Here is a 25,186-nt window from a genome sequence, read left to right on the forward strand (position 1 = left end):
GGTGGCTGTGTGCTCGATGCTCACTCACTCACAAGCAACTCCCTCCACTTTCACAGGTGAGTGTAGCTGTGCCTCCATGGGCATGCCTGATTTTGCTCTGTGTGTGTGTGTGTGTGTGTGTGTGTGTGTGTGTGTGTGTGTGTGTGTTGTGTTGTGTGTGTTTATGTATATATCAAAAACAATAGGTGCAATTGCACACTTACAGGAGGCAGCTGTCCTACTAAGGAAGGCTAAGATGCCCTCCAAGTGGCAAACGGACATGGCATTCCTCCATAAGGAGCTTTCCTGCTCTCTGAAAAGTCCCTCCAGGGCCCATGTCATGAAATTGAGTGGGAGAGCTTGCTGAAACAGAGTGCCTGTCAAGGTACTTTTCTATTGTGATAAGACAACATGACCAAGGCAACTTAGAAAAGAAAGTGTTTATTTGTAGCTCGTGGTGCCAGGAGGTTACAATCCATGAGCATCATGGTAGGGGTTATGGCAGCTGGCAGACAGGGATGGTCCTGGAGCAGTATCTGAGAGCTTACATCTTGAGGCAGAAACTTAAGGCAGAGAGAAAAAAGAGAGAGACAGAGACAGAGAGAGACAGAGGTGGAGAAACAGCAAGAGGGGCAGAGACTCACACAGAGACAGAAAGACAGAGAGAGGGAGAGAGAGACAGAGAGAGTGGCAGAGACAGAGGGAGGGGAACAGTGATAGAGAAAGACAGAGATGGAGAGACAGTAAAAAGGAGAAAGACAGAGATGGAGAGACAGTAAAAAGGAGAAAGACACACAGAGACAGAAAAACAGAGAGATATGCAGAGAGAGGGAGAGAGAGACAGGTGGGGAAAAACAGAGACAGGGAGAGAAAGAAGGAGATATTGGGAGAGAGACACACACAGAGACAAACACAGAGGGGGGAGGGAAGGGGAGAAAGGGAGAGGGGAAGGGGGAGGGAGGGAGAGGGAGAGAGAGAGAGAGAGAATGATGTGGGATTTTGTGGATCACAACTAAGAAATTCCCAAATGGTTCCAACTGGAAACCAAGTACTCAAATATATGAGTCTATGGGGGGCATTCTTATTCAAACCACCACAGCAGCAAGCTTACATCACAGACACTGAGGATGGATGTTGGGTACCAAGACATTTCATTGAAAGCTCCCTCCATGGTCCCTCCTTGGTTTGTAGATGGCAACTTCTCCCTGTGTCCTCCCAAGGTTGCTCTCTGTCTGCTTGAGTCTTATCTCATGAGGACACCAGAAGTTTGGGGCTAGGCCATCCTAAGATGGTTAGCTCTATGAATGACTGTGCCCAAACAGCTATGATTCAAGCTCTAGGGGATTGGGAAGTAGTGCCCCAATTCAGGCCATAACAGCTCCCACCTTCTCTGCCATATTAATCCTCAGCAATCGTGCATTTGAGCAATCAAAGCTGTAGCCCTGCTTGGAGTGTCCAATCCAAGCCCTTTCTCTTCAAATCCTAGCATCTGTCTCCTCCTTCCCAAGCTCCAGGAAGCTGTAAGCACTTATACATTCTTTTGTGTGTTAGGAAATTCAGGCCTGCTGCAACATTTGGTGAACAGATAAAGGCTGGCTCTTTGTGACATCTCTGCTTTTCTTCCCTGCAGGAGACCAGGCTGTAAAAACCCTGATGGAACTTTGTCAGGTTTGCCACTGAGGGGTTGTGTACTCCACCATACGGTGCCTGGAGCTCAGATTCCCAAGTCCAATATCTCCTGGGAGGAGGGAACAGTTGCATCCTTGGAGCTACATGGTTCTCCTCTGAGGATGAGTGAACTTCCATTTATCTGGGCTATTTGCAGAGCAGTTAGCACTAAGGTCTTGGGTCCACTTTCAGGACTTGGGGATACCTAAGGATATCATGATATTGAGCCTTCATAAGGACGAGTTGGGAGCACAGAAGGGACAAAGAAGGAGAGGATGACGAAGATGCTGTCTTTATTTATACAGTTGGGACATGCAACTAACTTGTATGTGGTATATAATATGTACATGTAATACATATGTATAGGGGCATACATGTATTCACATATTGTATAGCATACTGTCCACCTATTCACTCTGTGAAATATGCACCCTGGTGAACATCCAGTGCTTCCACTTAGAAGCTATGATGTCCATAACAGTGGCTCTGGGTTAGGAGGTTGGGCACCCATAGGAGCAGTAGGTGAGGCTCTGGCCATCTGCTCCCTGTTCACACACACCCACATGTGTGTAGAGCTTCTTCTGGCCTTGTCCAGAAGGATGCCACGATATTAGAACTGGGAACAGGAAGCCAACAACTTGAGGAGGAGAACACAGCTGAGCCAAGAAGCGGGAATCAGTAGACAGGGGTGTCATGCAGGTCTTTCTGGGTACAGGAGGCACTAAGATGGGTACTGGGGGCACCACGAAAGGTTTTGGGGGGGGCCTTGGACATGGTCTTGCTAGTCATGTTGATGTTCACCACGATCAGCGGGGACATAAGCTACTAACACTTCCTGGCTCCCAAGGTCTGGACTAGGGGGGGGTGGTGGTAAAAAAGAGCTGCTTTCCTCAAAGGCTAGTCAGGGCTGACGTGAGGAGACCTTTTATGGGGTCCTGTCCTTAGGTGGGGCTGTCACAACCCTAAGCGAATAAAGCTATTTCCCTCATGTCACTGCCAAGTGGGATTCAAGACTGCTGGACTCGAAAGGTTACAACACACATGCCCTTTCACCCTAGGGTCCAAGTAGACAGACAGACAGGGTGGACTCCAAACAGAGGTGGTCAAGTCTAAAGTCTGAGGCTGGTGTCCCCAAAGGGGGCGGGGGAACAACTGGGAGCCCAGAGGGACAAGAACCACTCCATACAAGGTTTCCCATTGCTCTTCATTGGGAAACAGAGTCTGTCAGTTACAGACATGTAAGATATAGCCCCGGAGGGTGTGACTCCTGTACCTTCCAATCCATCAGCAGGGGCAATCCTGTGACCAGCTGTGCGCCTGGGGCTGTTATGCTTCTCTCTCCTTTCAATTAATAAAATAAAATAAAATAAAACCTTCCAAAGCAACAGGTTCCCTTGTGGCATTTCAAACATCCTGAGTTTCGGTTGGCTGTCCCCACCCCTCTTCTCCACTATATCTTGCCCCTCTTCCTTATTTATGCTTTTCTACGCCCAGTACTTCCTGTCCAATTTCATATCACAGGTCTTATTTTACCCTCACCACCGCCATACCTTGAACCTACCTTCATTGGAATAAACATACCTGTAAAAAGTTAAAGTTAGTACCTCCATATGAGCATGGACATTTGTCCTTCTGAGTCTGGCTTACCTCGCTTACTGTAATCTTTCCCATTTTCTTCCATTTTGCTGCAAATGTCATGATTCCTATTTTTTTTTTAATAGCTTAAAATCTTCTGTGCTGCAGCTTAATTAATTATCCTTTGACTGCTGATGGGCATCTAGGACGATTCCCTTTCCTTGCTATTGTGACCTGAGCAGCCATGAACATGGATGAGCAAGTATCTCTGCGGTAGGGTGTAGAATCCTTTTAGGGTGGATGCTCTGGTGTGCCGCAAATTCCTTGGTTCCTGAATGGAAGCGGAGCAGAGACCTGCCTCGCAGTTCCACTGTGGTCCACTAGGTGGCTCTTTGCGCTCTCAGATGTCTGCAGGCGTTCAGACAGGTGAATGCATCCCATTGGTTGGCGGGAGGCATGATGCCACCCAGCAGCTCTTTTTAAGAGAAAAGCCAGAACCAGAGAAGCAGCCACCCCTGAGCATTGCCTTCTGAGCTGTTCTGTGGGACCTAGCAGCGGAGTCAGGCCAACATGAGTGAGGTGAGCAATCCTTGCACTCGCACAAGGAAACTGCAGAGTGAGACGCCTCTGCCCCTATAGGATTCTCAGAAACCTGAAGGGTGCCCAGTGGGGCTGAGGGGTAAATGGATCCTATTATTATTTGCTTTGAGCATAGACTGTCCTGATAGCTTGGTTTGAATGCAGTGTAGAAATTTGCTAAGTTTGCAACTTTTGAAATTAGCTTAGAAAGAGAAAGGGATATAGGTATATTGTTTCTGTTCTATGACTAGGTTTTGTACCTCTGAAGAGAAAGCCAGTTATTTGATTCTCTCATGAATACTTGTGCTTTTTCCAGGGAGTGTGTCCTCACGTGTTTCCTTGGGACATAATCTGAATGTTAGCAGACAGTGCTAGCCACCTGGGAAATCCAGTCTCAGAAAAGAGGTGGGGAAGGGGGTAAGGATTTGTGCTGGGGTGCAGCTCCTGCAGAATCATTGTCTGTGACGGGGCTTGCAGTTAATCAGTTAATCAGAGCCCTGGGAAACATGCGGAGTCCAAGCTTGAGTGTGTGTGTGTGTGTGTGTGTGTGTGTGTGTGTGTGTGTGTGTGTGTGAAAGAGAGAGAGAGAGAGAGAGAGAGAGAGAGAGACAGAGACAGACAGAAAGAGAGACAGAGACTGCTACCTCTGAGGCACCAGGGAGTGTTGGCAGAGCTCATTTCAAACCCAAGACCCTTTTCTGATTAAGTGTATATAGAATATGCCATGCTGGGGCAAACTGGTGGCTTGCATATTTTTCTTTTTAAAAGAGATTGTAATCTCTCCCACAAGAAGATTTGTGGTTCTTCAGTGCTATCCTCTTCAACTAGAAGCCCAGCCAAGTCTGTTTTCATTTCCTCTCGGTCGATACTTAATTACTTTGAAAGATCTGTTATCTTCTTTGTATTTTATTTAAAAAAAAAAAATGTTTGACAGATGGGTGATCCTTTTTTGGAAGTCTAGAGTAGAATTAACAACTTCAGAAATCCAATGCCTCCTCGCAGCTCCTCTCTCCTCTATGAACGGCTAACAACAGGCAGAAGGGGCAAGGTGGTGCAGCACCCAGGCAGAAGACTTGGGAGAGAGCCAAGAGCTCAGAGGAGGAGGAGGGCTGGGAGATGGGAGTCTCCTGGCAACCCTGGGAACAGAAGCCACAGCGGCAGCCATTGGTTGCCTCATGGTGTAAATGCTGAGAGCCGTGCCAAGCACTCCCACACGTGTCCCCTTCTGTGAGCTTCTCCCTATCCTGGGCAGTCGGTGACAGAGGAGGAAACTGAGGCACAGAGAAGTAGACCAACCGATTCAAGACCACCAGCTAGATCTGGGGCTAGCCTTGTCACACTGGAGTAGTTGGTGCCTAGTGCCTGGTGCTGTCCAAATGAATGCATGTGGGGCTCTTTGAACAGCTGGAGAGGGAGGGGCAGGAGGAGGTAGAGAACCCAGGGGAAGGAAGCAGGGGTCTGAAGACCAAGGGCACTGGGGACAAGGTCTCTTTTCCTTTACGTGTTGGGGAGGGGTTTTCTTCTGGGTTCATTAAGGTTTCAGAAGCATGAGGTTTATGGACACCTCACCTTGCTTACAGGGAGAAGGGAGGGTTGTGTGAACAATGTTTCCCATTCAGAACTCAATGGATTCTCATCAAGGAGGGGCCCAGAACCCACAGGCCTTGCAGACTGACCTCACAACGTGGACCCTCCCTGTGTCTAGTCAGCGACCTGAGACAGTGCCCTATCCCTCATTCCTTACTGAGGGTCATGTATAGAGAAGTTCTCCAGCACCTCCTTGGGCACCCAGCTGAGCAGAGGACTGTGTGGGTCTCCAGGAAGGAGCCTTGTCCCAGAGTTCAACCCATACTTAGGGTCACAACTTCCTTTCTGTTGACCCTGTAGCTAGAGCAGCCTCAAACTCCCTACACTCCCCCAGCTGTCCATCACTTAGTGTCACAGCCAAAGTGTGAATTCCTTAAACCCTGTGGTAAAACTCCCTAAGATGCAGACCCTGCGTCTGTGTCTCCAGTCCTTCTACACTCCTACTTCCCCTTGTAGGGAGCTTGGCTTCTCATTCACACCACTGCCCCTGAGCTCCCCCTGCTGGCTCATCTCCAAGTCCCTAGGCTGCCGGTGTTCTTTGGAAAAGAGGAATTTCTCCTTAAAGACTAAAACTTAAATCTGCTTTAAACATTTAATAAAAGGGACAAACAGCCAAGGAACTGGGGAGGGCACCAAGTCCCCAAGGTTTTCTTTAGTTGGAGGAACTACAAATGGCTTCCAGGCAGGATTGGAGGCACGCACACGGTCATTAATGTGCTTATATGAGTAGTGGTTGGTCAAAGCAGAGACATTGATTTCCTCTGTCCTCAGGGTTATTTGGGGCTGGAGCAGGAAGGGGTGTGTATGTGTGTGTGTGTGTGTGTGTGTAACGTCTCCTTCTGGAACCCTCAGGGCTCATTGAAGCTGCAGAAAGTCCAGAGGTCCTTGAGTCAATACAAACTTGGGCTGGGCAGAAAAGACTCTGAAAGGCTAAATGATCCCTAGGGTCAGCTCTGTACTTTGGGGACTTTTGGCTTTGAAGGTGAAGGGAGAACAGTAAACTGGTCCTGAAGCTGGCTTTAAACTGGACAACTTAATGCGATGTGGTTTTCATACCTCAGAACTTAGTAGTAGTAGTAGTATTTGGCAAGGGAATGACAAGTGGTCAAATAGAACAGTTTAAGTATAGTGTTTGGTTGGAAACAAAGTCCAAATTTGGGGCCTCATGAGAGTGGTGACAGTCTGGGTGCTCCTGACTTTCACATTCATATTATAGAATGTCAGATGTGCTTGGAACAATCTAGGAGATGAGTTGGAATCAAAATGTAGGCTTAAGTCCAGTAACCACATCTGAAGTTCTCCTAGCAAGGCCCAAGGTTACAAAGTGCCATGCCCAAGGAAGAAGAGGATTCCTGAGAGCAAGTCTGCCCTAGAGCCACACCTGAGGGTAGCTTCGAAGTGGCTTTTCAAAACATAACCAACTCAGTTAGGAAAGCTACAAATGAGATTTTAACGGAGAGTGGATTTAAAACATGACATGACCTACTGCCATGTTTGGAAAGTATATGAGAAGGCAATCCCACTACATAATATGTCTGGCAAAAGCTCTGCCTTAAACATGAGACCCTAAGCCTTCCCAGAGCTCTGTCTTGAGCTCCCCACTTGTTTTGATTTAGGTGAGATGGGCTAACCCAGGGTCAGGGCTGAGGATCTTTGGCCCATTTAGACATTGACCACAGTGAAACCACTATGCCAAGTGAAGACATGGTTGAGACAAGATCAAAGACATTCAAGGCCATATGTGCATACACATATATGTATCCCAGGTACCAACACAGATCTATTGCCTCTCATCTGAAGATGATCATCTTGGAGGTAAGAAGAAAGCTGGGACTGACCATCTCCCACTTGAATGCTAGGGAAGATGGATAGAAGATACATGGGCTTTACAATCAGATGTAGATACTAGTTACAAATATCATGCAGCAGTGGTTCGGGGCATCACACAGTGTGTTTTCTTGGGATCTCAGTGGAGAGTCAGATGACAGGAACCAAGGTGAGAATCAGTTCTGTAGTAGGCTCTTAGGGCCCCAGTGCCAAGGCGAGCTGGAGCCAGTGCTGTGTGTGTGTGTGATTGGGTCTGTGCAAGAGCCACATAGCTTAGACAGTGGTTGAGCATGGATTCTGAGAGTTACAGGCAACTATGGTGTTTTCAGTAGCAGGCCAAATGGCAATTTGATCTCTTATGTAATTCTAACCTCATTTAGGGGAGCCCATGAACTAGGGAGATGGAAAGATCTAGTGAGATCCACTTTGAAAAATGTTATTACCATGCCTGTTTTGTACAAAGAAGTACAAGTAGATTTCGCACTGTCATTTTCAAATGTGGATTTGGCTCATGTTAAACCACACACTGATGGACATTATTCTCTCCTCTAACGGGGAATATGAAGACTTGCTGGGTTGTCATTACAACTTAGGTTCTAAGGTCAAACACGAAAGCATGCTTTCGGGCCTGGTAATCATAATGGATTGTCATAAAACTCACTTTCCCAGCCTCTATCTCATTAACTAAGCTCAGGATTAAAGCACCTAGTGTGTTCTCTCTCTCTCTCTCTCTCGCCCTCGCCCCTCTGTCTCTCTGTCTCTCTGTCTCTGTCTCTCTCCTTTTTTTTTTTTTTAATTTTAAGATTGAATGAAGGCGAAGTGCAGTATTATTTTTTTTCCAGACAGAAAAGCAAAATAAATGACTCACCATTGATTTTATTAAAGGTTTAGTGGTGGTGACGTGATCAACATGAAAAGAAGATCCGAGCTTGTGTTGGGCAAATCTCCTGAGTCTGTGATGGACACAGTCCCCGAGTTAGCGTTTAGATTAATTTCTTCCCTCAGTGCCCCGAGAGGTCTTGTTACAGTGAAATTTGTTTGTGCTTCCTTGGTTCTCAGTCCGTGGGGTGTAGGAACTATTTAAACACACAGGCAGAATTACCAGCTTCAGGCTCAGGGTTTCCTACTAATTTCAAATGGCTTTCTGCAAGGAGTTTAAAGGCAGTGGGTGTATAGGTTTGTATTCCATTCAAATTCTGGCTCCCTAAGTCCAGTTAGAGCCAATATGCTGGTAACCCCCTCTAGATGTACACTGTATGGATGGAAGCACCCTTCCTGGCCCATCAACCTGCTGAGGAGGATGCTAAGCTCCAGGGGTGGAGATTGGTTTGTGCCCAATAACTAAATGAATCAGTGGCATTCAGGATCAGCTGCTATGACTGATGTTCCAGAGGTCTGGTCTCCGGGCTTCATATTGCGATAGGATGTGTGAGCTGGGGACAGAGCCTGCATTCTGTTCTTTGCTCCTGGTCTAAAACCTGAGTGTACAACTCAGACCTTTTAAGTGGGAAATGGGGGTATGGTACGGCCAGGCACACAAAACACGCGCTCCCACTGAAACAAAGGAGAAGGAGAAAAGGTGGGGGAATCTTCAAGAGGAAGAACACTGAGCATTTGGGAAATGCTAGGAAAAGTACGAGAGCTGAGAGAGGGGGTTCTGCGCGGGCAGACCGAATCTTTGCTCACTTCAGAACTGTTGTATGGAATCTAAACAAAAGGACACAGACAGGCAGAGCCCGGGCCAGCTGGAATCGGCTCTGCTGTACTGACACAGGGAAGTAGTTTGGCTGTGTGAACGGAGAAAGTCTAGGCAGATCTTTCATAGTAGGGCTGCTGGCATGGAGACAGGCAGCCAAGATGTAAATCACAGCATATTGTTGGAGGAAAAATATGTCTAAACAGACGGAAAGCAGGTTGTAGATGTAAATATTTTAATCAACACTTAAAATTGACTATCAATAATTATCATATTGTTAAGACAATGAAAACAGGTATTTAAATTAAAATGTTTGACTGGTTTACTTATTATTTCCTTATGAGTATTGTGTGTGTGTGTTCACATGTGTGGGGGTGCATGTACTTGTATGTGCGTGTACTTGTGTGTGCAGATGGTGGAGGCCAGAGGACAACTTCCAGTGGTGCTTTTCAGTTGTCCAACTTCTGAGAATGACCTGGAGCTTATACCTTGGCTATGCTGGCTAGCCAGTAAGCCCCAGGGATCTAGCTGTCTCTACCTCCTAGTGCTTAGATTTTAGGCACCTACTGTCATACCTGGCTTTTTATGTGAGTGCCTGGGATTTGAACTCAGGTCCTCATGCTTGCTTGCAAAGTATTTTGCTGACTGAGTCATCTCCTCGGCCTACCTATTTGGCTACTTTAGGTACCAAAATATGTTTGGGTGTTTAAATATCTTAAATAGTCCTATATTAATGTATGGAAGGTGACCAACCCAAATGTACTTTCCTGGGGTACCCTTGCCATATCCCCAGCCCTGTGATAGACTCCCCTACCATGTTGATTTCAGCCTTGGACTCTGGCTATTCTGTTTTTAGTCTTTAAAATGAAGTGAGGTACATAGACATTTACCTTCAATGGAGTATAAATATTAGAATATAGTATAAATATAGTTTTGTTTATACTACAAACAAAACTAGCCCACCACATCCCTTGGTGGCCCAAACCCATAAATCTAACACCCATTTCAGGGCTATTTTACATGACCAGTTCAGCCTAAGTGGCACGTTAGGCATTAATCTGCCCGTTCCTGTTTGTGCCTCACAAATAGTTCTGAATCTCTATGGTCATTCAGAGAGGGAAAGCACTTGCCCAGATTTATGACTTTGCCCATGGGGACATCAATCACCCACTAAACTCCTATATTTTCTATTTTGTTCTTAACCTGCCACCTTCAACAAAACAAAACAGAGACAAACTAGAATCACAGGGTGTAGAAGCAAGCCCCCATGTACATCAGGACCCCTTCACAGAGATCTGGTCGGGGAACAGGGTAAATTGTTCATACCACACAAACGAAGCCATTTTCACGGTGTAAAGTCCTGAGACTCGGTCCAGGGGAGCATCTCTCTCCACATGGCTTCTGCCTTCTCTTTCAGACAGTCTTGGCTATTACAAGGGTGAGGTGTCAGACACACTGCAACCATCCAGCCACTCATCTGTTTCTGACCATCCAGTAACTAGGCTTGGGTTTGAGCTGACTTAAAAAAAAAAAAAGCTCCTCCCGATAACAAAATCCAAACCTGTTGTACTGGCTGGTTTTGTGTGTCAACTTGACACAGGCTAGAGTTACCACAGAGAAGGGAGCTTCAGTTGGAGCAGTGCCTCCATGAGATCCAGTTATGGGGCATTTTCTCAGTTGGTGATCAAGTGGGAAGGCCCATTGTGGGTGGTGCCATCCCTGGGCTGGAAGTCTTGGGTTCTATAAGAAAGCAAGCTGAATAAGCCAGGGGAAGCAAGCCAGTAAATAACATCTCTCCATGGCCTCTGAATCAGCTCCTGCTTCCTGACCTGCTTGAGTTCCAGTCCTGACTTCCTTTGGTGATGAACAGCCATGTGGAAGTGTAAACTGAATAAACCCTTTCCTCCCCAATTTGCTTCTTGGTCATGATGTTTGTGCAGGAATAGAGACCCTGACTAAGACACGTGTCTTAAAGGAGTATGACCAAAGAACAGTCATGTAACCCCCAAATGCTTAGCAAAGTGACTAGCTACATTTTTTTTACATAATTGCTGGAAATGACAATGCACATGAACATTTGACTAAATAAAATAGGAAAAAATATAATAAGAAAGTATATCTTCCCCTTTCCTAGGATCTTTTTCAAATCTGATACACAAGTCTGTCATGTGAAAAGATTCCAATATTGAAAAGTGGATTGCGCTTGGCACATAGCTCAGTGGGTACAGTGCCTGAAAACGTACACCAAGCTTTGCTATAAACACATAAATGGGACATAGTGGTGCATGCCTGTACTGCCAGCCCAGATAGACAGATGGAATCAGAAGGACCATGGGTTCAAGGTCATCTCTGCTTGTATAGCAACTTTGAGGCCAGCAAACAAAACATTAAGGAATTATACCTACTCTAACAAGGAAGTTGTCTACATGTAACTGTTGCATTTGAGGTTGCTTCCTTGAGCCTGGCAGACAGGCTAATTGTACAAGGGGTTTTCTTGTTCTGCTTGTACATGCAGAGACATTCCTGAGTCTACAAGCTAGTCACACCCTGAGCCTGAGTGTGGCCTTTTCCAGAGCTTGTGTTTGCACTGCTGAAGGTTGGGTGTTCAAAATATAGCAGCAGGCACGGAAACCTGCTCACACCCATCGGGGCGAGAGCATGGAGGCTTCCTTTAAAGGTTCTGGTCTTTTCCCACATTTTAAAGGGTTCCAAGTGGAGCAGAAACACCTCAGAGTTGTTATGCCAGGTGGTTTGGTGCCATGCTGTCCCTGTGTCTGAGGACCCAGTTGCCATCATCCATGTCTCCCCCTCCTTTCTCTGACTTTCCACACTTGGCTGTTACAGGCCTAACAACGATGTTCTCATCACCACAGCTCTGTTGGATTTCTCAGGCCACTTGGGGATCCTGACAGGACCATAGACTAATGCCCACACGACCTTGGGGTCTCTAATATTCCATCTGGTTAAACCCACTGTTGAAGAATGTTGAAAATGTATGCGTCCTAAGTTTTGTTCCTTTCCAGATTATGCCTATGTGCTAAGACAGTTTAGCTGTGCTGTGGCATATGTGTGTTAAAAGCCAGTTACCTGCTGTAGGGAGGTGCGATTAATTAAAGACAGATTGCACTCTCTGAGTCCTCTTCATGAAGTGAGAGGCATTTGATATAGCATAGTGATACTTTCAAGGCATGCCGTTAGGGAGAGGGTATCAAGGCAATTTCCAGTTATGAGAGTCTCACAACAGCCTTAGAAAGGGGAAAGTCCATATTAGTCCTGACTTTAGCAGTTTATGAAATGTAATCTCTAGCGGTTCTCACCATAAGCAGATACAAACATAAACCCTCAGTTCTCTTTACTTTGAGAGGTTCTGATGGTGACTCATCTTACACTCCCAGAAGTATTCGTACAGTGACCTGTATCGGTGATGCCCCCAGAGTTGGCTGTGTACAACCTGTACAGCTGGATGTGGTAGCTCTGCTCCTGTGGGCTTCATGTCAGTTTAAAAGCTACTAACCAGGGTAAGACTGTAGCTATACCTAGAGGTCAAAGACTTGACTGATGTGAATAGCACAGTATCCTTAATGTGCTCATTTAAGTTTCCATTTGTTACCCATCTTATCTGTTATCCATCTGTCTGTCTATCTATCTATCTATCTATCTATCTATCTATCTATCTATCTATCTATCTATCTGTTTATCATCTATCTACTTATCATGTCATCTACCTATCTATTATCTATCTATTCATCTATCTATCTGTATTTATCTATCATCTATGATTTGTCTATATTGACTTATATATCTGTCTGTCTGTTTATCTATCTTCTATCCATGCATCCATCAACCTTCAAGGCAGGTCCTTTTGATATCACTGGCTTCAGACTCCTGGGGACAAATGACCCTTCTGCTGCAGCCTTCCAAGTACCTGGGACTTATCGGCACTTTCTACTGGTTTGAAAGCATTCATTTTTCATTAGGGAACTGAGTGACCTGAAATTAATCTTGTTGAAAATCCCAGTGCTCTTGAGCAAAAAGCAGGCTTGTTTTCTCTTCCACATTTCTCATCCTATTAAATTTCTCATTTTCTGTCATATTCTGGAAGCTACCCACTACCTTTTATACCAGTCTCACTTCCACTTAAGTCTCTGCAAGAAATAATTGGAAATAACATAGTCCTAGCTATTTTTCTTAGTCGCAAGCAAAAAAGATCCCCACAGAAGAATGGACAAAGGCAAGCTACCTTCCCACATCCCTAGATGGCTTTCCAGGGTTCATTTTTTTATCTGATTCCCCCCCCCACCCATGTCCAAATCACATGTTATCATTCCTATCCCATGGAATAGTTTGTGGAGACCCTGGGCAAAGTTTACTTTGGTCTTGCTGAGTGTTCTTGACTTTAGACCAATCACTTCCATGCCTCACTGGGCTCCCAGGGCTCTGAGTAAGAAAGGATGTTTTAAGTCCCAGAGAACAAGGGTCCTTGTCCTGATCAAAGCTGTTGCACATATCATTAACAGCTACACATTTGATAAGTCATATCACTTCCTGTCCCCTACGAGTATGGCATTATGAGGGACCGTGTCTTCTACTCCTTTAAATCCCTAGCACACAGCAGTGAACTCCCACAGGTGGACATCTAGTTGCCTGTCAGATGCTGCTGTGGAGACATGGTCCCTGCCACTCAGAGTGTTGGTGATAGAGACAGAGCCAGGCAAGACTGATTCTACTATGGCTTCCAGACACATGTCAAGTGTCAGAGAAGTAGTAGGTAATTTATCACTGTGCAGGGCTGTGAAGAAGAGGAGAGGCAAGGTTCAGTTGAGCCTACGGAAGGAGTGAGGACTCTGTTCCTGATAAAGATCACAATAGCAGTTAGTAGATCTTAAAGGAGGAATATTTTAGAGCCAATTGAAAGCCATCAATAGTCATGTCGAATGATTGGTACATACCTGCTGTCATGCTGTGCTTATTTTTAAGCTCCCTATTTTAGTGTCTTTTCCTGTTGCTGAGATGCAGAGCTCTAACAGAAACAACTTAAGGGAAAAAAGGTTCATTGATAGCCTTTGCTTCTTTATGGATTGTTTTTCCCATCCCACATCCCCACACCTGGGATTAAAATGAAGACATATCCTTATGACATTTCTCTGTTCTTTAAAGAAACCAAAATTCCAGAATTCTGACTATAAGAGTTTATCTGTGGATACAGTCCACCACAATTCAGAAGTCATAGTAAAGGGAGCTCAAGGGAGCTGGTGACACCATATCTATAGTCAAGAAAGAAAGGGGTGAATTGCTTCCCTTTTACATAATCCAGGACTCCTTGTCTAGGGAATGGTCTCACCCATGTTGGAGATGGGTCTTCCCAAATCAATTAACACAGCAAATCCTTCCATAGGCACATGCAAAGACTCACTAGCCAAGAGATTCTAGACAGTTAACATGGATCATTACAGGCATATTGTCAAGAATATCCTAAAACACATGGTACACACTAACATTCTTACTAGTAATATTGGAGCTCCATTGATTTCCACATCACCTAAGAAACACGAAGAGGGAAAAATTCTCTGTGAGACATTGAAAATAGGTCATGAGAGCGAAGTCAATGGTATTTTTCTTGGAATTTTAACATTGCTTATTTTGTAAAGTTTACACATTTTAATTGTGAGAAATCTGGTGAATTTAGACTTGTCTACAGTTTATCTTCCAGGAGCACTAGTGTTGATTCAGGAAGGCATATGGTTGCATTCTTTGAGTCTTAGGGCCCCAGGTGGCTTCCTGGCCATCATTAGTACTCTCTTCTTTTTAGAGTTTGCCCTCGGATGGACTCAGCTTCTATATATAACTCAGTTCCCGCGTCTGCATTAGTCCTGTGAAAATCTCAGGCCAACAGAAGACTTTCTCTCTCTCTCTCTCTCTCTCTCTCTCTCTCTCTCTCTCTCTCTCTCTCTCTCTCTTCCTGGTGGCATTCTTTACGTTAGAAATGTAGGCTATTTTTCCTTTTTTTGAAATAAATTTCTTAAAATAGATATAGCAATTTTTCAAACACCTCTGCCAAATACCTCCTTCTAGTTCATAGCTTTCGCCGCCTCCTCACCACACATTGGGATTTAATCTCTCCCATCTTCCAAACTGGCCTGTTTCATTCCAGAGGTAACCTTTTTATAATTCCCCATGTCATCGTCTTTCTGCTGAGCTCTTGCTGAGAGTCGGTTCTGGGAGAGATTCAGGCAACATTTCTCTACAGTTGAATTCTGGATGAAGACTTTAGATTTTCTCATGATAGCCTAACCTTACTTTGGAGCTGTGAGAGTGGACTAGGGTAGGGGTGGGGAACCCTAGCTCTGGCTTGCTGGGTCCCTTCATAATCACAATGGGGATGGGAGACAGGGGCTATCGATGGGAGTGACCAGCAGATCCAACAGAAAGGAGACTATTTAAAAACATCAACTGTTTTAAGCCTGCTGCTACCCCTTCTTTCCTTCCCATGGTTCTTTTGAGGTATTGTAGGGGCAACTAGAGAGCCTGATCTAAGAGGACTGCGATCAGAGTAGTGACAATCTGAAAAAAAAAAAAAAGAAAGAAAGAAAGAAAGAAGGAAAGAAAGGAAAAAAGAAAGGAAGAAGGAAAGAAAAAGAAAAGAAAAGGGGAAAAAAGCACTTGTTACACTTGTTAACATTCTTAAGAATGTTGCCAGCTGATAGCAGAACATTAGGATCTGAATGAAAATGGAAACAAAAAGAAAAGGGGAGGACATGCTGCTCCTAGGAGTGCTGGAAGACAAGGTTTATGGTAGATGTGTGAGGGAGCATAGCCAGAGTCAGGGACATCTGGGAGAGTCCAGAGTGGGCATGACCAGACTGAGCTTGGCCAAGATGCAGCAGCCAGGATGTCAAAGGTACAAAAGGACAGGTAACCAAAGTGGGTGGATTACAGGGAAGAGGCTCTAGGGGAAGGGCATTCCAGCCCTGGGCTGCAGAGTTTGCGGGTAGAGGGCCAGGTATGCTGGTCATACCCTCTAGCAAGTAGGGACTGAGGGATGCTGGGAGAACTTGGAGGCCAGGTCCACTTTGTTAAATAGGCACCTCAGCCATCTGTCTCAGGTATGACATTTACCAAGACCCAATTTGGGTTCCTTTTTAGGGTGTACCTGACACAGTTGCCTAAATCACTTTACCTGCGAACAGCCCTGGGTACACACAGTAGTCTTGGTGGGTTTTTGATGAATGCAAAAACAAAACAAACAAAAATTAAAAAGGAAAGAAGCTGTACTAATGAAATGTGATCATGTCATGCTGACTGTGTAAGGGACTTAGGCACAGGTGTGTGCATATGCATGAGCCTGTGTGTGCATGTGTGTCTGCATGAGCATGTGGGTATACGTGAATATCTGTGTGTGCATGAATATGTGTGTGCATGAGCATCTGTGCGCATGTGTGTGTGCATGTGCATGAGCATGTATATATAGTATACATATGTTTATATGTGCATAATCATGCACATGAGCATGTGTGTGTGCATGTGGGTATGCATGAACACGTGTGTGTGTATGTATACATGAACATGTGTGTATAAGAATGTTTGTGTGCATGTGTGTGCGCATGTGTGGTGCATGAACATGTATGTGTATGTGTATGTGTGCGTGTGTGAGCATGAGAGTGTGAATGTGGTCTGTTATTTCCATGTGAACTGGAAGACTTTGACATGACCCATGTATGACCCTAGAAGGGAGCAGACAGGATCCTTCTCCCCAGTCTGGAGAAACTTCTAGGCTGACTCTGAGGAACCTAGCATGTGTTGCTCAAAGGAAAAAAATCATTTGTTCAGGAGTCACTTGGCTGACCCTGAGAATTGTTTGAATAATGACATTATGAAATTGATTTAAAAGGCTGTGTGTGCATGCATACGTGCCTGTGTGCATGTTCATGTGCATGTGGAGGCTAGAAGACAACCCTGGGTGTCATATTCAGGAATGCTGTCCACTTCCTGTGAAACAGAGTCCCTCATTCAACCTGAGACCCATCAATTAGGCTAGGCTGGTTGGCCAGTGAGCTCCAGGAATCCTCCTTTCCCTGCCTCCCAGCAGAAGGGCTATAAATACATCACCACACCTGGCTTCTCCATGTGGGCTCCAGGGATCTGAACTCATGTCCTCTTGCTTGCATCCTAAGCATTTTACTAACTGGTCCATCTTCACAGCTTTTGGCCTGTCCTCTAATCTGTCTTAATTTTTAAGTCTTGAACTGTGGATAGCTAATTTAGGACAAAACATTTTCTTTTCTTCCAAAAGTATACAACCTCAGTCTTCTACCATTTTGTGAAGCTATTTTCATTTAAGTGGGGAAAGAAAAATCCGGCGATTTCTTTAATACAAAAAAGAAAGTTTCCTGCTTTGGAAGCTTGGCATACCCTTCTGAGAGAAGAACATTTAGCACCACATGGTGCCAAGTAAGTGTCTGCATTCCACAAGAGTTCAGGAGGCTTTGGCTCTGCAGGAATGGTGTTCGTGTGGGAGTTATGAGGTTCATCAACTCATAGCCCATAGGTCATGACTCACCAAAGTCTTTGTGCATGCATACATGCCTGTGTGCTTGTTCATGTGCATGTGTGCATGTGGAGGCCATGCTCCACAGTCTCGGCCCTGTTCACACAAGTGCATGACAAAGGCCTGCCACTCTGGTACCGTACTGACTCTGCCCACAGATGTTTCACCACTGGGTTCTAAGAGAAGCTCACATTTAGCCCGTCTTGTTTCCTAAAACATCCCAGACACCACCACATGTGAGACCATATGTGACATCAGCAATTCCCATGCAGTTGCTTTGTTGATAAAATAAGAAGGGGCAAAGATGGTCCCCCAGTCTGTATGAAGATAGACTGAGTTATCTGTATGAGAGAAGGTAGAAGGGCATCCTCAAAGCCAGGACCTTCATCTTCCAAGTCAAAGCTTTCTCTTCTAAAGAGTCAAGGATAAGGGTCAAGTGCTGGACTTCCAAGCTGGTCTGCTTAAATTCCATCACCCCATTTGGCAGTAACATCTTTGGGCGTATTTCCAAACCACTCCCTGCTCAAGCTTTGCATCTGTTAGCTGAGACCTTCCTCAGGACCATTCCGCTGGCACTGCTGCGCTGATGCTCTTGTAAAAGGGAAAACATAGTCATTTGCATCTGAGGACAGAATGTTGGGTTCAAATTAAAAATGTGTTTGCCAGACTTGGAAGAATGATTCCCTTACTCAGCCTTACCTGTGGGTTCTCCTGGGTAGCGATGAATTTGGCTTGTGTCCTTTCTTTCCTCATAGTCTTATTTGTTTGTCTGATGAAAAAACTGAGTGTAGTAGTTGGTCCTGTTGGCTCGGCCACAGGAGGGTTGATATAGCTGTGTATGAAGCTGCCAGCAACCTGGTTGGTGGGCACTCACTCAGGGACTGGCAGGGAAAGATTCTCCCAGTTGTGTGGACATTCTCATTCAGAAATTATGGTGGCTGATTTTGGTTCTTGACTCGATGACATTATAGTCTCTATGGGAACAGAGCTCTAGGCACATCCAGAAAGGGATTTCTGGGTTAACTAAGGCAAGGAGACTCACTGTCAATGTTGGTGTCATGGGCACCCTCCCATGGGCTGGTGAAACCCATGAACAAAATAGGAGAAAGAGAGCTGAGCTCCAGGGTTCATCCTTCTCTTCATCCATCCTTGTGACCAGCTTCCTCAAACCACAGCCATCATACCTCTGCCATCTTGATGGACTGTGTTCTCAAACTGGGAGCCCTAAAACTGGGAGCCAAAAATAAATTCCTTCCTTCAGGTTAGCAACAGGAGAGGTAACTGATGCACTGGCCTCTGGTTGTTCTCTGTCCTTTGAGTGCACAGGGCCCAGCACTTCACAGGGTGTGAATATTATGGCAAAAGCAGGGAATGGTGATGGTACTATTGACAGGAAAGAGAAGATGCATTTCTCTCTCTGGCTACTTTCTGTTGACCCATGTGAGTTTTTGGCTCCTTGGGTCTTAGGAATGTAAAAGGATGGAGAGAAATCACAGCTGTTCAGGAGGGACAGGTGCATGTGATGCTTGTCTTGATCACCTTACAGTGTGGGTTTCACTTAGTCCTTGAAAACTGCCTCTGCCGGTTGGCTTTCCCCTCCTTATCACCTTTACAAGGTGTCCTCAAAGGAGACAGCGGTAGGTGTGCCTCATTCCTGCCTTTATGCTAACGGTTGTCTATCCTCTTTCTTATGCCTGCCCTTTGTCTGGTCAGCTATGATTTCTCAGAGCAGGCAGAGAGAGCAAATCCAGTCGGTCCTCTCCTCTATGGGTGTTGGGGGCCTTCTGCATGTTCTGTGACATTTGTAAACTTCTGGATCTCCTTGCCTCTGTCTCCTTTGTCAAGCACAGAAACTGTTGTGACAAGCATCCCAGTGAGCTCCATCATGAGGGTGATCTAAGGAAATGACTCAAAAGCAGGCAATCAATGGGGGAAGTGGGTGGGAGGGGGAGGGTTTCTTTGGATGCAGAAAGTGTGATATTACACAACCTTGGGGTTTTCAAGGAGAGCCAAGGGTGGATTAATCCGACAGTTCATGTGGCCTTCCTCCAACCTCAGATTTGAGTCTTGAGTTTGAGTTGAGTGGGACACATGTGACGGGACCATAAGTTGTTCTAGTTTGCTACCGGTAACAGCATTCTGACCATCGGTACATCTCCCTCCTGCCTTGTCCCTTTTTAGAAAAAAAAAAAATACAATCTGTAAATTGCACCAAGATCCCAAAGCATATCTGTGGCAGAATCAAGGGTCCAGGAAAACTTGATTGGATCAACAACTGAATGATAGTGTTCTGTTTTGGGATTCTCACAGTAGCCATAGGGACATGCTGAATTTCATGCTTTTTGATTCTCCTTGAAGAAGTTGACAAGATAACAAAGCCACTTTGCTAAGGCTCACACTTAGCCTCATTCAGCCATGCATAGTCACTTTTAGTCTTCCAGAGACTAAAAAAAGGGGCAGAGTCAAATGCGCCCCTTTTTTTGTGTGACTGTAAATATAAGGCAATATGACTGAATAGAAACAGTTCCACTTCTGTAGAAGCTTGTGCTTCACATTTCTAAGCTGTGCAGCTCCTTTTAAAGAGTGATTCCTGTGGGGTGAGGCGTCAGTTCTCATGGCTTACTAGAAGAGAGCTGCCTCTTGTCCCCATTTTGTAGACAACCAGACTGTGGCCTGTCAAGTTCATTGTCCTTGAAGGGTCACAACTCTGAGAGTGGCTGGGTCGCACTGGGCCGTCTATGACCTCATTTTTGTTTTAACAGTTTTTTTTCTGTGTTCATTTGTATTTTAAAGCCAGGCCTTCAAAGAGATAATTTACATACAATAGCATCGACCCCTTTGCCTTGTGTGGCCAACATGGTTTTTGCACATCTGCAGAGTTATCACTGAGGTCCTGGCTACTGCATCTTCCCAAAAACCTCGTTTGTGTGTTTTGGGTTGTTTCCTTCCCTGTTCTTTAGGTCTAGTGCCTTCTCCCTTCACCAGTGATCCCTGGGTGAAGTAGGCTCCAGTGTGTACCCAAAGAAGCCTACAATATCACAGAATAGACAACCTTGGTGGGCCTGGGAAGGATTAAATCTTACGCAGACATTTTTGCCTGTTTAGATTCCTAAAACTATTGATATCTTGGACCCTGGGCATGACATGCTTTCTGTATATTCATACTTTGTATGAATTTGTTAATCTGGCACAGTTAAGAGACTAATGCTGAATAATGGAAAAGAGCAATTATATTAATATATTGTAATCAATGTTGACTGAGTAAATGTGTGCTCTCTATCTCTGTCTCTCTCTGTGTGTCTCTCTGTATCTCTGGTTCTCTCTCTGTGTGCATGTGTGTCTTTCTCTGTCTCCCTCTGTCTCTGTGTGTCTCTCTCTGTCTGTTTCTGCTTCTCTCTGTATGTCTCTGTCTGTGTCTGTCTCGTATCTCTTTGTCTCTCTGTGTGTCTCTCTATATCTCTGCTTCTCTCTGTGTGTATATATCTCTGTCTCTCTGTCTCACTCTGTCTCTGTGTCTCTCTATATCTCTGCTTCTCTCTGTGTGTATATATCTCTGTCTCTCTGTCTCTCTGTCTCTCTGTCTCACTCTGTCTCTGTGTGTCTCTCTATGGCTCTGCTTCTCTCTGTGTGTATGTCTATCTCTCTGTCTCCTTCTGTCTCTGTCTCTGTGTCTTTGTCTTGTATCTCTTTGTCTGTCTGTGTGTATGTCTCCCTATCTCTCCATATTCCTCACTCCCTGCCTCTTGTCTCTGCATCTCTCTCTGTTTTTGTCTCTCTCCCTGTCTCCGTGTCTCTGCTCTTCACTATGTGTATGTCTCTCTCCCCCTCTGTCTCTCTGTGAGTCTCTTTATCATTGCACTACACTAATGTTTTCAGACCTCAGTTAACTGGAGTGGAGTGGTGACTGAATCCTCCCAGAATAAACTTCAGGGAAGGGACTGTGCCTCGGCGATTTCCAAATGGTGATTTATAAGGACCAGTGGGAGTTAAGCCAGGCACAGGGCCACACACCAGTCATCCCAGTACTCAAGAAGCAGAGACAAGAGCAGGAGAAGTTCAAGGGCAGCCTTAACTACAAAGCAAGTTTGAAGCCAACCTGGGCTTCCCCAAACCCCGTCTGAACCCCTCCCAAGCAAAAGGAATAGTGGAAATACTGGAAGTGTGGTGAACGTCAAAAGCAGGGCTATGCTGACTGCGAATGGCCATCAAAGTCAGGGCAGTGGGTTTCTTCTGCTCTGTATTGATGGGTTGTCTTGCTTTACTTAATTCTAGCCATGAGCTCATCTTTCTGCCTCAGCCTCTAGAGGAGTAGGATCATAGGTGCAGGCTGCCATGCCTGGCTCCTCCCCTTTATATGAAACCTCATCGCCTGCCCCTTCTCCAGAGATCTGTGTAGCTACATTCTGCAGCTATCTGGAGAAACATCTGACACCTTAGAGCAGGCATGGAACGGGATTTGGGACTGGCACTGGTCTGGGCTCTATGTGGATTACCTCCTCTCTATGTAGCTCTCGTGAGGCCTTCACCTTGAAAAAGCTCACATTCTGAGGTACACAGCATTGAATACACATCGCTGCAAACATTATGGTGAACTTCATGGAACATGAAGGACCACCCAGATCCTTCTATGCCGTCTCTTTTCGGTGAAGATACCGGCGGTGCTCACCACTGTGAATCTTTGTCAAGCTAAGCTGAATAAACAAAGCCAGGTGGCTTTATGGGCACAGAGAAGACACATGGGCATGGCAGCTTGGGGCTATGCACTCCGAATGAGATTGGCGGCATGGTCCAGACTCTTCACCTGGTCAGATCTGTGCAATTAGAAAGTTCCACCTAGAGAGCGCCGACTTGTATCTGCTCTTTTTAGATTATTGCAATGCACACCCATGGCAAAATGATATCAATATAGCATGCAGCTGCTTTAAAGTAAGAGAGAATATAGGTGTGCCCACAAACAAAAGACATTAAAATATCCTGAGATATCCCCAGAACATCGCTGTGGCTGTGCTTAGTTGAGTTGTGAGTGAGATTTTCGCTTTCTTCTTTGAACACAAAACCCAGGAAGTTCGAAGTGACCATTTCCACTTTTACACATAGAAAACAGAAGATAGGCAGAATGAAAGATTTTGGTGGTGGGGGTGGTGAAAGTACTAGTTTTTAAAGGTGTGTGTAGCTCTGAAAGTGCTAAGTAAAGACAAAAACCACAAACTGTGAGATAGAGTACACACCATATGAGTGCTAACTCAAGAGCAGAGGTAAATGAAGGTCTCCTTGAAGGCATTTGCTGGAACTACAGGTGTGAATTTAAGTCCCTTACACAAAGGTCAGGTGCAGGTGCTTGGAATAGAATTGGTATTTGAGGCAAATTTCAGCCTTCTCTGAGTTGAGAATCAGGACACAGAGAAAGAACAGCAAAGGTGAGCATGCCCACCTCATTTTTCTTTTTAAAACCATTTTTTAAAAAGAAAAACCTTTCCAGCTAAAGTTTTCTTTTGACATTAATTTCTACTCCTTTAGGGATTAAATTAGCAGAGCTCTTAATGCTCAATTTTTGGAATGTTGCTAGAGGAATTATGACTTAAAAATATCAGCGGCAAGAAATTAAAGCTATTCCTTCCTCGTCATAAAATGTGGGCATAAAAGTCTCTCCTGCTCTTCACACAAACTCAGGGACTTTGATGGGAAAGGTGCCTTTAATGACATGCTTTTGATGTTCCCGAGAAGCCACTTGCTTAATGATCCAGGTGCCCCCAAGTGCTCATGAGCAACCTGCTGGCAGGTCCAGCTGCTGTCACTCTGGGTCTCATTTCAGTCACCGCAGGCTTTACTTCTCAGGTCATTTAGATTCTGAACATCTAAGGGGCTCCTGATCCTTCATCAATAAAACATTAAGTGTAATACCCCAGAAACACGCCTTTCTGTTCCCTTATAAACAGGGTGATCAAAAGCGTGAGCAGGGAAGAGGCTCTTAGAAGGGCTTACTGTGATAATTGGAGAGGCTTCTCATCTCATTTTTCTCCAGCGTGGGGTTGTGATGCTGCGGAGAGGTTGTAATATCTGAACCTCCATTGCCTCAGAGTGTGGCATGCTATAATGGCATGCACATCTGAGCTTCTTCCTTTATATATGACTCATGAGAGGGATGGCTTGTGAAAATGCTGCTATGGTAGGGGAGCCAGAGACCATAAAGCTCTAAGAAATGTGATTATCAAGACTCTGACATTAAGGAAGACAGTACCACAGGGACAAATAATGAGAAAGAGAATTGTAGTGGTGTGCTTGGGTGGGGGGTGCTGGATGGTACAGAGTGGCTAGCAAGAGCTTCCAAGGCATTGGAACAATGATGTAGACAGTTTCTTCCTTCTTTCCTTCCCTCCTTCCTCCCTTCCTTCCTTCCTCTATCCATCTGTCTTTTCTTTCTTTCTGTCTTTCTGTCAGTCAGTCAGTCTGCCTTTCTGCCTCCCTTCCTTCCTTCCTTCCTTCCTTCCTTCCTTCCTTCCTTCCTTCCTACGTAGAATCCATGCAACTGCTTGGTAGAGGTCTACAGAGACCAGAGACCAAGAAGGAAAGGCAAAAATGCTAAAGAGTGCCTTGCAACATGAACTCATATTCTCTTCGCATGGGGAACCTATCTACTGGATGGACCTGGATGATGGTTGTTGGAGAGATACCATCATAGATGGCAGCACTCAAGATCTGGGTCCTTGAAGTGTGGCCAGCAAGGACTGCCTATGAATATCTTTTATCCCTGGAGGGTGGGAACTGAGACTGAAATGCTAGCTGGTGGGTAGCCCTCTGCCTGCAATCTGCTGTAGACAGGAAACTGTGTCCTCTGTGAATGAGAAACCTATGCCCAGACCTTCGACCTCAGGTGTTCTGGGCTCAGAACTCTTCTCACATGTTAAGTTGGTTGGTTCTCTCTCTTTGACCAAACCCTGCCCCCTAGATTGTGGGCCAGACAAAATGGGGTAATCTCCAGGTCCCAACTCAGGCCTGGTTCAGGAAAGGCAAAAGCAACGGATCTGGGAAGAGTCACTCACTGCCCAGGGTGGGCTCCCGCTGTGTACTAACTTTGGCTTTGCCTGCCAGGGAATGTTCTTGATGGTCATATCTGCTTGCTTACTTTCTTAAAAAAAATTTATGTGTGTGTCTTTGTGAGTGTATGCCATGTGTGTGCAGTTGACTGCAGAGGGCAAAACAGGGTGCTAAGAACAGCAGACAGCTGTGAGCTTCCCAGTGTGGGTTCTGGGAATGAAAGCCTCGTCCTCTACAAAAGCTGTCTCCATTCTTAGCCCCTGAGACATGTCTCCAATCTCCTGATATCTTACCTTTAAAATGAACCTTTTATGCCTGAGCTAGCATAACATTAAAGTCCTCCAACTGGGGATTTTTCTAAGAAATCAGCAATGAGAAGCCGATACCATACCTATGAGGAACCATTTCCTTCCACCCATGAGGAGCTTGGCAACACAGCTGAGAAGAAATGTTTCCATGTTACACAATCCTTGTCCCCTATAAGCCCTGTTCCCTGTACGAGGGTCACTTGACTTTTTCCAAAGTTGTCAGAGTCAAACTCAGATAAATTCTCCATCCAGTGTTTGGTGGTTAAGGAGGAGGCAGGAGACCTGGGTCTGTACAGCCCTGATGAGTTTAGGGATGATCTATATGTACTTAGCTCTCCAGGAGGCTCCTTCTTAGCAAACTGAGGTTTGAAAGGATGACTGTCCCAA

General features: G+C 45.3%; 1 protein-coding gene across 1 annotated transcript in view; it reads left to right on the plus strand.

Moving 5' to 3' along the window:
- The first annotated feature begins 3,616 nt into the window (after positions 1-3,616).
- Pcp4 (Purkinje cell protein 4) overlaps positions 3,617-25,186 on the plus strand; it is a 59,796-nt gene continuing 38,226 nt past the window's right edge. Inside the window, exon 1 of the mRNA XM_031364532.1 lies at positions 3,617-3,801. Coding sequence (XP_031220392.1) covers positions 3,793-3,801 — 9 coding nt within the window. The 5' untranslated portion in view covers positions 3,617-3,792. The remainder of the gene's footprint in view (positions 3,802-25,186) is intronic.

The sequence above is a fragment of the Mastomys coucha genome, unplaced genomic scaffold, assembly GCF_008632895.1.
Source record: "Mastomys coucha isolate ucsf_1 unplaced genomic scaffold, UCSF_Mcou_1 pScaffold12, whole genome shotgun sequence".
Taxonomy (NCBI): domain Eukaryota; kingdom Metazoa; phylum Chordata; class Mammalia; order Rodentia; family Muridae; genus Mastomys; species Mastomys coucha.